Consider the following 13994-nt stretch of genomic DNA (forward strand, 5'->3'; position numbering starts at 1 on the left):
GTTAATCAAAGGAATATCGACTAACAAACGGATGACACAAGCGCAGAAACCCGCATCTCACCTCGGTGCGTGGAATGCTACGCCATCTTGCTTATACCCGCACTCCATTACATCGATTTTCTTGAAGAAGTCGTTGAGACGGAGCGTCAACGACTTCGACGTAATTTTTCGGTAACACGCCGCGGAACAGTCTACGCTCGGCCCGTCTCGGATAAATGGTACGCGCATGGAGGACGGTCCGCCTCTATGCTACTGGATTCGATAGAAACGAAGGTTCGAACGGTGGTCGGGTGCAGTGCGAATAACCAACATCTCCGCGAAGAGACATGCCAGTATATTTTGAAATCCCGACAATGTGAAAGCTCGCGTCCGAAGTAGGTGGCAGTTTTCACGGACAAAGGCCGAGGGAATTCTCCTCGATTGTCCCGTACATGGGTCGAGAGGCGAACCGAGCGAATTCAAGTTTTCCGCAATTTTTTCATTGGCTTTGATGACCGTTGTGAATTTTCCCAATGGCGCATGCACGGCTCAGCTGTGTGCAGTCGCGACCGATTTGCGTAGGGAAATAATGTATTTTATAGTATTTTTATTCGATTAGACGGAGTACTGAGCACGGTATTCGTGATATTAGGTACGTTAGAGCGGATTTCATTCTGGCGTTAATTAACCGACCATGGGAGATACGGGGCAACGCGGAACATCTTTTGTGACGGGCTCAGGAGGCACCTGCACGGGATCCACCTTACTCCGCGAGCCTCTTGACAGACTTCGTCGGCTTGTCAATACCAGAATTTCTCGCCTTCCGACTCGGATATTAACATGCAGAAAGATCACTCGAATTCTAATTCGCCTGGGAGATCACGCGACTGGCATTCTCGCGATAAAAATTCTTTTCGACCAGAGTGACATCACGAGTTGAATAAATTCTCCTGTCCACTTATTATTCGATGTAAACGGGAGATATTTCAGTGAACACTACTCGATCGATTCCAATTATTTAAAGTCATTCGTTAGTCATTGTTCCTCAATGATCGTTCTTTGTACAGAAATCGTGTTGAGTCATCGTGCAATGTTTTGTGTACTATCCACCAACGAATCTTTTATATTTATTATGAAAAATTTCGTTCTCTGCGGGTTAATCTTGCTCCTGTCGCAAACTGTGAAGATGAAAGTGACAATTGTATTATATTTTCCTTTTCTTCTTCGATACAGTGTTTTTTAATATTCAAATTGTTTGCTGTTAATGCGCGCATTATCTGCGAATTGGTAACCAAATTTTTCTGGGAATTACGTTAAATTTACTATTACCTATGCGTTCCTGTTATGTGAGATCATTTTATGCAAACAAGTTTGATAGTTATTACGCGGCAGAATATTTGTGTATATTATTTAGAGTTTATTAAGTAATTGCTTCGGTATTGTAGCATTTAGTTTTCTGTGGGAAACTGATCTGATATTGTTTTGTTATTTCAGGAAACATGGACTGCCCATCCATTGTTGCAGCAGTGCGTAAATTGTGCTCGCATCGCATGTAGCCTTTCGTTCTGCATTGTTTTTGATGCACCGCGAACAATACATTTTTGAGGGAAATCATTTGTAGCTTCTAATAGGAGGAATGGATGCAGTACGGGATGAGGACAGGCGCAGGCGCCTGAGGGTGCTGGAGGAGCGTATAAGAGATCCGAGAAGTATTACAAATATTGATTGCTTATTGGATACAGTCCAAGCCCTGGTGGCGGATTGTGATCATCCCAGCGTAAAACGTATGAAGAATATAGAAGCATATATGAATAGATGTGAGTACTTAACCCCTTTCATTGATATAAAGAACATTTCCATAGAATATTTCATTCCGCGGAAAAACTAGGAAATGCTCTTTCATTTCGAAAAGGATGTTTGGAGGAAAATACTTTTCATGCCAGCGATATGGTCTTGTAAACTGAATTTTAGTTACAAATTTATTAATTGAATAATTTTAAAATTGATGTACCATTGTGGCCTGTTTTTAAATTCTTTACGAGATACTTTGCGCGACAAGAGCAAAGTATCGAGTACATTTATTAAACTAATGCGATGGTCGCGTTGATTTGCTCGGAATAGAACTTAGGAAATGCTATTTATGCTTCCAGATGACTCAGTGGCTCAAGATATTTGTAAAATGCGAATGCGTACAGATGACTTCACTCTAATAAAAGTGATAGGTCGCGGGGCATTTGGGGAGGTACAGTTGGTACGACATAAGTCTACGCAGAAAGTATATGCTATGAAATTACTCAGTAAATTCGAGATGGTAAGACACGTGCATGATTCGTTTAAAATAAATCATATCCTTATATATGTATACTTACGTCCTTGGCTCTTATCCTGTTTCTCTCAGATCAAGCGATCGGATTCCGCTTTTTTTTGGGAAGAACGTGATATAATGGCGCATGCCAATTCCCAATGGATAGTTCAACTTCACTTCGCATTTCAAGATCAAAAGTATCTTTACATGGTGATGGACTACATGCCGGGCGGTGATTTAGTAAACTTAATGTCAAACTACGATGTGCCAGAGAAATGGGCGAAATTTTATTGCGCAGAGGTGGTGCTAGCATTAGACGCAATACATCATATGGGATTCGTTCACAGAGATGTGAAGCCGGATAATATGTTGCTGGATAAGCATGGTCACTTGAAGCTTGCAGACTTTGGCACGTGTATGAGAATGGACGTTGTATGTACAGTTATACTATTCTCTGTCAAGTGTACGAGATAAAGACCGATGAAGTTATAATGATATTTAATTGTTGCCTTTCAGGATGGACTTGTTCGTTCTGATACCGCAGTGGGTACGCCAGATTATATATCTCCCGAGGTACTTCAATCTCAGGGTGGCGAAGGTGTATATGGAAGGGAATGCGATTGGTGGTCAGTTGGTGTGTTTTTGTATGAAATGCTCGTTGGTGATACTCCTTTCTACGCAGATTCACTAGTCGGGACATATTCGAAGATTATGGACCATAGAAATTCGTTACAATTCCCTCAAGAAGTAGATATCTCTCATTCTGCCAAGAATCTGATATGCGGCTTCCTAACAGATAGAACTAAGCGCTTGGGAAGAAACGGCGTGGACGAGATAAAAAGTCACCCTTTCTTTAAAAACGATCAATGGACCTTCGACAATTTAAGGGAATGCGTGCCACCAGTGGTACCAGAGCTATCCGGCGACGATGATACCAGTAATTTCGACGATGTTGACAAAGAGGATGGGCCGGAGGAGAGCTTTCCGGTACCGAAAGCATTTTCTGGGAACCATCTACCTTTTATCGGCTTCACGTACTCCGGAGATTATCAATTAATGGCTGCTAGTGGGAAAGAGTCGGTGGACGGATTAGAGAATCATATCAATAACGGTATAAACGATGATATTAAAATTTCCCAGTTAGAAAATTTATTGGATCGGGAGAAGAGGCAGGTGGAATCGTTGGAGTCAAGGCAAAAGGCTTTGACGACGCAGTTGGAAGCTATGACACGCCGGGAGACTGAGTTGCGCGAGGAGATAGGCAGGGCGGATAAGGAATTGACTTTGCTGAGACACAATTACAAGGAGGCACAACGTAGGGTAGAGCACGAGACGGAGTCGCGCAGAAAGGCGGAGTCGTTGTTCGTCGAGTTGAAGAAGAAATTTGACGAAGAGCAGACGAAAAGAGCTCGCGACGCGAGCAATTCGCAACAAACTTCTGAGCGCGTCACGACGCTGGAGAAACAAATTAAAGAAATGCAATCGAAGTTGGAAAGAGAGACGGAGACTGTAACGAGGTTACGGAAGCAAGCCACTGAAATCACTGTTACGCGCCAAGCTGCAGAAAGAATGGCGAACGAGCTGCAGGTGGCAAGGGGACAGTGGCAAGCACAGCGAGACAATTTACAGCAAGAGGTGGCTACGTTACAAGTAAGTGGACTGCTTCCAGATTATTGAATATTATTAAAAATATGGAGATTAACTATCTCTCATTTTCTTTAATAGGGGCAATTATCGAAGGAGCGTAGCTCTCGGTCGCAGGCGTCATCTTTAACTGCTGAACTGGAAACTCGTCTTTCTGCTCTTCATCTTGAGCTTGAGCACAGTCACGAGAAAGAGGAGAAAGCAATCATGGATAACAGGCAATTGACGGAGAGGATTTCAGCGTTGGAGAAAGAAGCTGCTAGTTTGACTCTCGAACTAAAAGCTGCGCAAGCTAGGTACAATCAGGAAGTGGTGGCTCATCAAGAAACAGAACGTTCACGTATATTATCTAAAGAAGAAGCAAACGTGGAGGTCGTAAAAGGTACGTTTCCTTGAATCTCAATTCCACAATTGTGATATTATATTTTTGACACGCTACACCTTTCTATCCTAATATGCGTGGCAGGGCGAAAGAATAAAATATTCGAAGGTAATGTACACCAATCCGTATAAATCCGTGTTCTATTGTGGCGTTTACGCATTCATACTGAATCGTTTTAAACTGTTAAATTTAATTGATTAGTATTACATTTTATTATTACCTTTCTATTTCACACGCGTTTCATCACTAATTGTAATCTTTCAATTTTCCTGCTGCACGTACCGTATTTCCGTTTACGTACGTACATTACTGTATTCGAATTGACGTACTTGGCACACCAATCGCCAAGGAGAGCAAGCGACTAACGCTAATGTATGAATGTGATATTAACAGCACTACAAGCAAAACTAAACGAGGAGAAAAGTGGAAGACAACGTGCCGAGTTGCTCGCACAAGAGAAGGAACGGCAAACTTCTATGCTCTCTGTGGATTATCGCCAGATACAGCAACGATTACAGAAACTGGAGGGTGAGCATAGGCAAGAGGTGGAAAAGGTAAAGGTATTACAGGGTCAGGTCGAACAGGAACAGCAGAAAAGAAACGTTCTGCAGACCGAACTGGCACAGCAGTCATCCGAAGCTGGACGGTTACGTGCCAGAGAGCAGCAGCTGATTGGTGAAGTCGATCAGCTGAGAGAAGCGAAACGGCAGATAGAAAAAGACCTACATCACGTGAAGACCCAGAGGAACATGGATCAGTTGCAGGCAAAGGAATTGCAGGAGCAGTTGGAAGCAGAAGCATACTTCTCGGTGAGGCTACATTTTAAATAGCCATTTCTGAGCAGGGGTTTAAAACAGTTATTTTCGAAACCGTTTCAACCCCTGTTTCTGAGTATATTGGTACTTTCATTTTGTACCAGTGTATGTGATTTCTATCTTTCGTTTCCAGACACTGTATAAGACGCAGACGCAGGAACTCCGAGAAGAGCTCGATGAGAAGATACGGTTACAACAAGAGTTAGAAGAAGAGCGTAGTTCTTTAGTCCATCAACTGCAATTATCGCTGGCCAGAGGAGACAGCGAAGCTTTAGCGAGATCGATAGCCGAGGAAACTGTGGCGGATCTGGAAAAGGAGCGAACGATGAAGGAATTGGAGTATAGAGATGGCGTGACCAAGCATTATCAACAGCTGAATGCGACAGAGCAAATTATAAATCGGCTTAAAGACAGTGAAAGTGAACTGAAGAAGAGTGCTGATCAATATCTCAAGGAGAAGGACGATATAAGTAAACGGCTTAAGGAATTGCAGGATCAACTCACTAAAGCGCAGTGCAACGCAGAAGAGATCGAGAAACTCAGCAGCAAACTAAGGACCGAGCAATTGCTGAAGCAGCAGGCGGTTAATAAGTTAGCGGAGATCATGAACAGGAAGGATTTGTCGTCGAGTGGTAAAACGAAGAACAAAGCGTCCGCGGCAGATCTGAGGAAGAAGGAGAAGGATTGCAGGCGTTTGCAACAAGAACTGACGCAGGAGAGGGAGAAATACGGGCAACTGACAGCTAAATGGCAAAAGGATTTGCAAGATTTACAAGTAAACAAACTATCATTAATTCTTGAAAATGTCCATGCAATCTTCTTAACGATAACACATTCCCACAGGCACAATTGGTAGAAGAGAATCAGGCGAAATTGAGGCTACAAATGGAGCTCGACTCGAAAGATTCAGAAATAGAGACGCTGCAAATGAAGATCGCATCGCTGAACTCGGAAACGGCCAGCGTTTCGTCCGTGGAGAACGACGGCGAGGATTCGGTTTTATCCGAGCACGGCGCGATGAGATTGGAGGGTTGGTTGAACGTACCGAACAAGCAGAACATTAAGAGGCACGGGTGGAAGAAGCAATACGTTGTCGTATCTTCGAAGAAGATAATATTCTACAACAGCGAGAATGACAAGCTGAATGCCGATCCGGTTTTAATACTGGATCTGAATAAAGTCTTCCACGTTAGATCTGTTACTCAGGGCGATGTAATCCGAGCCGATGCCAAAGATATTCCGAGAATTTTCCAGGTAAACTACACGCAGTGAGAAAAGAGAAACTCTTTTCACTAACCGTATTCCCTTTCCATCTCTAGTTACTGTACGCTGGCGAAGGCGAAGCGAGGCGTCCAGGTGACGAGGGAAACACACTGCCCGGAGTGGAGCTGCCGCAACTGGCGGATAAGCCAGGCACGCAATCGTTAAAAGGCCACGAATTCGTGTCGATATCGTATCACATGCCAACTACCTGTGAGGTATGCTCGAAGCAGCTGTGGCATATGTTCAGACCACCACCAGCGCTCGAGTGTCGAAGTGAGTACGGGGCCAGCATCATAAATATTCCTTTGTTTACCGAATTTTCACGCGTCTCTGGCCACATCTCTTGGCCTTCGACTCTCGTTTCTTTCCCATCAACTCGTATCGCCTCTGCAGCCGAATATTACTGGAAATTCCTTGCGATTCTTCGAATATTTTCAAATCGCCCTCCTTAAAGCAGTTGACAGTGTACTAAACTGATCACGCTCTGTGCCAGGGTGTCGCATAAAAGTGCACAAGGAGCATCTGGACAAGAAGGAGGACGCCATAGCGCCGTGCAAATTGCACTACGACCCTAACAGCGCCCGCGAGCTACTGATTCTGGCTGGTAGTCCTGACGAGCAGAAATACTGGGTAGCGAGACTGTCCAGGCGTGTGCAAAAATGCGGCTACAAGGCAAACTCGCACGTCGATGGCACGGGGCAGCGTATCTCGCCAAGGTAGCGTAGCCGTGCGACTCAACGTAACCGGAGACTAAGTAGCTCTCTTGTATTGTGGCATCGCATGATTGGGTGTAGCGAGGTTAGAGTCGTTTGATTTTTCTTGCACCCCCGTGTCCCTATATGATATAGACGCTCGGTGCCTTTTCCGACAACAGTAATGCACGGAAAACGCACGAGAAACGCGCGATATCAATGCGCGTGGCGTTCAGTAGGGGTGTACGAGTACATCTAGCGGCCACTGGTTGGGATCGTCGACTTTCCTTGTCAAATATACGACACGTAAATGTTCGAGATGCAAGGGAAGAGTTAGAAAGAAAAATTTAATTTTACATTGCTTGAATTTTGAATATAAGAAACTTAATTGTACCATATTTTTTAACATTTCCGAAGTAGAAAATAAATGTTTGCTGATTACTGAGAAATTTAAATGTAGTGGGGTGTCTGTTAAGTGACTTTTACGTAAATACTTTCTCACTTTGGAGTACAGGCTGATTGATATATTGTGACTTTAGTTAAATTTTGTTCTGTAGTAGGGTACTTGGGTAATCTGATAAAATAAGTTTTAGAATTTGATCCAACCCAACCAGGCTCCTGTTATGTCTCTGATACTCACACCCTTAGTGCTCTGTAAGTGCGTTTTTACAACGAAAAGCGGAAACGGAGTACCATTGTCAATTATATTTCATTGTCTTATATCGACAGATTTTTTTATCGAAAATTTGCTCTAAAAAGTCTTGAGCTAAGCATGCACGAGTGTTACGTGGCTGTTTCAACTTCAACGATCGAGGATTTTAAGAACTGGAGGATTGATACACTTTCGATATGTCGATGTAGTATATCGTCTTCGAAAAATCGATGTTTACAATCGATGTTTCGATATATCGAAATTGTATGAAAATGTTATTCGGTCGTAAATTATAACCTCTACCATTGCATTTCTTGCTTCTTTTTTGAATTATTAGAAGACTGATTTTTCATTTTATTTAAATAATGTGTGGATTTTGATCATTCCATGGTTCGTTTTGTTTGCACGCGCTTAATATTAGTATATTTTTTTTACGTGCTGAAACGGCTACCGTTCTTGTAACTTTTGCAGGGCGGTCCATAGATTTTAATAAAAACAAGTTATTATTTATGAATGAATCATTTGCAAATATACGCGCTATTGTTTAATGTTGTTTACACTTGCAGTACAGCAGTACACATCTTTGTTAATTTTTATTCTGTTATTTTCTACGTTTTTATTATAATCTCCTATTTTTCAAAGGTTGTACGTTGCTCCAGTAAACAGTGAACTCGATGTCCTCGATCGATTGTTCCATCGAGCCTTCGAGTCCGACAATGGAAAGTTGTAACAATCGAGTCGACATGTTGCGAGTCACGATAAGCAATGAATCGATATATCTCGCTTCCGCAGTTTAAAATGTATTAATTATGTGTGTTCTTAAGCGAATTTGCATGCTACCAATTAAGACATACGACACGTTAAGCGATACATATCTTTCAATTCACATTACGCACGATAAATGTCGCCTTTCACGAAACGAAATATTCATTTACAGGGATTACTTTTAATCTTAATTTTACTTTTAAGAAAGAGAAAAGTAGGAAATTTAAAAAGTACAAAATCTGTTAATTGTTGACTTTCTTTTCGGACACCGATGGAAAGTAATCCCGCGTAAAGGGTCGTCCTTAAATTACGTAAGGCCAAAGCCGGGGGGAGGTCGCGAATTTCTTACGTTTTCTTACAAGGGGGGGGGGGGGGTCAGGTAGTATCTTACGTAATATTTTTTAATCTAATTTTCAATAAATACAAATTCTATCATTAATGTTCCAGAAAAGTAGTTTTAGTTTAAATTTCCCGAAACCGAGTTAAATGAATTATATAAACCTTTAAAAGAATTTTAATAACTGAAAAAATAAACGGTAAAAAATATTACGTAAGAAGGGGGTTGCAATATCAAATTTTACGAATTCTTATACTGGGGAAGGGAGGGGGTAAGAAATCACCAAAATTACCCTTACGTAATTTAAGGACGGCCCCTAAGTGTCTCCATATAGAAATAAAAAAAATCACAAGTTTCGAGACTGTTTCACTGAAACGGGGCTTTCGCATTTATGTCTCCGTCTTTCATAGACGTGAAAATCGCTGTTGCGCTTTTTGCAGCTTCTGTTTGTGTAACTAGCTCCTCCGTGTACACTGTGCTCTCGATATTATTTCGAACGAGCCGAACGTGGCAGCAGCCCTTCCTCGAGTCTTCGAGTTTAATCCTCAGCGATTTATATTTTTTCAGGGAGTCCACGAGATCTACCTTGAAGCCATATTTATCGGTGCAGCAACGATCCGCGACTCTACCAGCGAACGCCAGCATGGGCAAGTGACCTTATCGTTAGCATCGACGATACCTGGTTGGAATTCGTTGCTTCGACGTCCGCACCGGCGATCCGGTAAACCGAATCAAGTCGATCAGTTCGCTCGGGCGCGCATCGCTCCGGACGACACTTGAACGACGCTCAAACCTCGCGACAGCTTTGCGACGCCAGAGAAACTCGAATTCGGATTCCCCGTGTCTTACAAGCATCCTATCCGAGTACAAATTGAATAAACGGATAATCTGTTGGTAACGCTGTCACTCGTATCAACTGTAATTTGCAGCTGGCTTGTTAAACGAATCGAGCACGACTTAGATGCGCAGAGCGTTCGCCTGGCTAATACCAGACGCTTCTGTAAATGAACGGTGCGAGGAGAAAAATGGAAGACGAACGTGTTTCGTTATTCTTAGAGAGCCAATGGCTCGAAGTCTGTTTCTCCGATGGAACAAATCTTTCTTACTGTCTTAATATTAAAAAACAAATTACAGCCTCTCAGTTCGAGAGTTTAGAGTCCCTTTAAGGCCGTCCCGCATTTTGGTAAAGTGAGGCGCGGCGAAGCGTATCGAAGAAATTAAAAATAGTTAATTCGCTTCGCCACAATGCGCGACGGCGTTGATGATCCTAAATTTATTAGGAATTTTGAAGAGTGATTAAAAAAGAGAGAGATATATATATATACACAGTGAAATTGTATCCTTTTCCATTTTATCCCCTCGGCCCTTCGCTACTTTAAAAGAAGAGAAGGCCGAGTATTAAGAGCACGAACACCCTGCGCACGATGGGGAAACTCGATCGATCGAAGGGATGTTGGAAAGTCATGTCACAGAGAATCAAGACTGGAGGAGCCTGTTTGGAATAACATAAGATGAAAGTTCTCTGGGAACGAAGCACGACAATTTTACCAGGCGGAAGTGCGCGAAAGCTGTTATCTGGAAGTTGATAGCGGCGTTCACGAATGGGGCACAGGGATCGCGATGTATGTAAATTGAGAGCGTGGCCCGTGTTCTTCGTACTTGCCCGACTGCGTTCGCGACCGTAGCTGGCGAGCAAGCTCGTCGATAGTACGCGTAGTATTCCCGGAGGATCACCGTGTTGTTTTATAAATATTTTCCACGAGGATCGAGTGTTAATAGTAATTTTTGTCTTGTAGACGCTTAGGATTTAAAATATGTCCCCATCCCCCTGTACATATATTCGCAGGAGCTGTTTTTCACTTGGTAACAGTTCGTTGGTTACTTTCCGGACGATCGCGTAAAGAAAGTGGACGGTGCGACGCTGTTCGACCCTTTCGGATGCTGTTGCCTCTTTATGTGCGTTCAAACACAGTGCAGCGCGTGCGGGGGACGCCCGCGGCGCGTTCCGCTTACGAAGTCCTGCGACGTGACCACGCGGCCCCCGCACGGGGACGTGTTCGGATTTCAGCATCGAAAGGGTCGAAGGGAAACGCCGACGCGCGCGATGTAGCTTGCTTCGCGGTTATTTAAACGCGCGCTTCGAGGACACGCAGTGTCGTGTGTCTACCACGCCAGATCGATAGTATTATTATTTTTATACATTTCGAGATTAAAGTATTTAAAATGTCGCGCCACGAGGGGGATTGTAGAAAGACACGCGCGCTGCCCAGCCAGCTGGAGCGGCTGCCGAAGTTTCTCTTTTTATTAGCACGAGAGACACGTATATTATGCTTTGTATATTGAACGTCGGTAATGCCGCGATCGGCGTAAACGTGCGACGATGAGCGTCGAAATGATTTCATCGCGAATTTACCAGTAGGGGAAAACGTCGATCGAACTTTCGAGCTCAATGTCTCTCGTTTCTTAAACATTCTTCGAGACTCTTAACTACTGCACGGCGTAGTAGGCCCTTCTTTCTCAACTGTCCACCTTCACCGTCTTTTTTTTTCGAAGATTCGAGGCCGACGTTCCCCTGCGCCGTAATTTCCCGTCCCCATTGCCATGTAGTTCGTAGAAGACGAACGCGGATCGCGACCAAATGACGGGCGAAAGCGAGCACAAACGGAGGCGGACACGCCAAGAAACAGCGCCACGAACGAGCTTGATTTTGTATAGTAGAGGTAATATTTGCAAGCTGTAATTTAAGGATTTTTAATACGATGTACGATATTCGCTATTATACATACGTCGAGGAGAGAGATAAGGGATAGGTGACACGCATAATGAGAGAGAGAGAGAGAGCAGCGTCGAGCGAGATTCGCGGGAGTGCGTCGAGGAGGCAGGGATATACAGGGAGACGAGGGAGAGGAAGGTGTTAACGAGCGTAGGGAAATTATTAATTAATCGTTCGCGCCGTTTGTGTTCTTACCATGGTACCTCAGCGACGTGTCACGTCGCTCTGGGTCGAGCAAAGACGAATAAGACAACTGAAAAGCGAAATTTTCTCGCCCCACAACGATCTGTTAACTCGCCCCTCGAACCTTGCCCTCTTCACTGGTCGCTACATTTTAAATGGTGCTCCCTAATTCACCCACTTCGTCCCTTGCCGCCATTCCTTCGGCCCCCGCGGAACCGGAAGCCGAAGGAAGCTCGTTATCCGTTCTGCCCGTCGTTCATTCGATTCAATAATGAGCCTCGAGTGCTAGTAAACAAAGCGCGATCGCGAAAACGAGGAACACCATTTTTTCCGACTGAATGCCCCGCGCCTTCTTCCCTCTTCCGGCCTGCCACCGGAGGGCACTGCTGGCGGCGGGCCAGAAGTGTATCGACAGTGCGAGACAATGAGAGAAGACAGGAGCAAAGGAGAAGCGAAAGTGAACTTGTTAGAGCATATTTTATTATTGTTTAGTTATTTACAATCTGTATATTATTAATTAATATTACGATTAAAAGTATTTTGTAGATAATACGCGAATCATAGAACCGTTTCCACCATCAGTGATGATTACGATATACGATCAATTATTAAACAGATTCGGTCGCGATTTCTTTTTATCAGGCGATCGTTCTTTCTTTTTTTTTGTTTACTCGTCCAAGAGGTCCCGATCGATCATTCACCGTCTTTTTATATATTTATATGATATTAATCGGTAAGACAATACAAGAACACGGAGTCAGCATGTCTGGCATCAGTTTCTTCATTTGTTTTTCTGTGGCGAATGCATTCTACCCCGAGGACCTGTCACAGGGACCGCCGTGGAAGTATAAAGGACTCCAAGCGACGATATTGAATGAACGTTCTCGTTTTTCGCGTTACATATTCTACGACCTACTTATGTACGCGTATTTAGCGAGTACTGACAATCAGTAGCGTGGAATATTCTTTTATTCCTAACGGATATATTGTAATACAAAAGGACACCGTTCGCCGTCATTTAAAATATTTTCTACCTTCGAATCTACACGATTTAATTACGCTTTTCTTTTTTAATCTGTAATCGAAGTCCCGTGATACAATTTTTCGCGATGGGACCTTTCGTTCACTTCCCCGGCAAAAGGGCATGTAATTAACCGTCGAATCTAAATTGTAGATTTTTGTAATAAATTTAGAATTATCTTCGAGTAAATTTCGTCGACCGGCTGCATGATGATATTTGTTCGATGCTAATTATTGCTCGCGTGCAGAAACATTGCGGATATTTTGCCGTTTGTTTTCTTGAACGTCTAAAACTGCTGGGTGCCTAATTAGAATGCGATCGATAGTTAATTAGTAGCCTTTGGTTATTCGCGGCGCATCGACGAGCCGAGGTGACGTCTTGAATTAATGAAAGGGTCCTCTTTGCACGGGTGACTGCGTGTCGACGACCTCTTAATTATTTCCTGAGATCGACGATCTAATCACCTCTCTCTTCCCCCTTCGCAAATCATTGCGCGACAGGAATGGAATTTCCTATCGTGGACGCTGTTACAGCTGACTTTCGTATAAATTTATTACATCTTATCTTCGCACCACGATTAAAAATTCCGCTTTGAAACTTCGATGAATGAGAAAAATCAACTTTCACAGAATCCAATGTCGAATCCCATGGGTACATACCCTTGACAGGTCGGAAAACAGGGCCACTTTTCTGATTTTTGTTTTATATAAAGAAACGTCATATTTAAAAATCAAGATACACACCTTGTTGCGTATAAATTAACTCTCTTCAAAAAGAAATTGATATATTTTGAAATTGTGCCATAGCAGCCCCTTCTCTTAAGGCCTCTTAATATCACGTTTCTTTATATGAAAAAAAAATCACAAAAAGGACCCTATTTTCCGATCTGGTAAGGGTATGTAACCCCCTCATTCTTCGCCCTCGTTAGAAACAGAGTATAAAACGTTACATAAACATCTCGAGCGTTCCGAAGGGGTGAATAACCTGGCGTTTTCCTCAGAGACCAAACGCTCCGCCGTTTATTCGTTATTACTTTCACTTATAAGTTCGTATCGTCGTCAAGAGATTCGCGCAGGTGAATCGGAGATTCGATACGCGTGGGCACACGCTGCCTATCGTCTCTTCATCGACTCGCTGTGCCTGGTAGACCCTTAAGTACGGATACATGAAAGTCAGTACGCGA

The 13994-nt window shown here is 43.3% G+C and overlaps 1 protein-coding gene across 5 annotated transcripts; it reads left to right on the forward strand.

Annotated features, from left to right (window-relative positions):
• Positions 1–113: 113 nt before the first annotated feature.
• On the forward strand, positions 114–13000 carry Rock2 (Rho-associated, coiled-coil containing protein kinase 2). Of its 5 annotated transcripts, none has more exons than XM_076813373.1 (12): positions 114–218; positions 1474–1796; positions 2130–2290; positions 2378–2716; positions 2801–3934; positions 4010–4310; positions 4704–5119; positions 5259–5900; positions 5969–6379; positions 6445–6661; positions 6882–7104; positions 9402–13000. In XM_076813373.1, exons 2-12 carry the CDS (start codon positions 1616–1618, stop codon positions 9487–9489), a joined length of 4113 nt encoding a protein of 1370 aa, XP_076669488.1. In that variant the 5' UTR covers positions 114–218; positions 1474–1615; the 3' UTR covers positions 9490–13000. The 5 variants fall into 5 exon arrangements, 4 of the variants coding, with proteins under 4 accessions (XP_076669488.1, XP_076669487.1, XP_076669486.1 ...); XM_076813372.1 differs by lacking the exon at positions 114–218 and adding an exon at positions 238–374; XM_076813371.1 differs by lacking the exon at positions 114–218 and adding an exon at positions 418–557.
• Positions 13001–13994: the final 994 nt, after the last annotated feature.

This window comes from Andrena cerasifolii, chromosome 5, assembly GCF_050908995.1.
Source record: "Andrena cerasifolii isolate SP2316 chromosome 5, iyAndCera1_principal, whole genome shotgun sequence".
NCBI lineage: Eukaryota > Metazoa > Arthropoda > Insecta > Hymenoptera > Andrenidae > Andrena > Andrena cerasifolii.

What these genes read in the sequence shown, in the direction of transcription:
- Rock2 (XM_076813373.1), top strand. Translation starts at nt 1,616, where the DNA reads ATGGATGCAGTACGGGATGAGGACAGGCGCAGGCGCCTGAGGGTGCTG. An exon ending in TACTCAGTAAATTCGAGATG is followed by an intron (nt 2,291 to 2,377) that starts GTAAGACACGTG and finishes TGTTTCTCTCAG; the next exon opens with ATCAAGCGATCGGATTCCGC. An exon ending in AGGATTTGCAAGATTTACAA is followed by an intron (nt 5,901 to 5,968) that starts GTAAACAAACTA and finishes ACATTCCCACAG; the next exon opens with GCACAATTGGTAGAAGAGAA.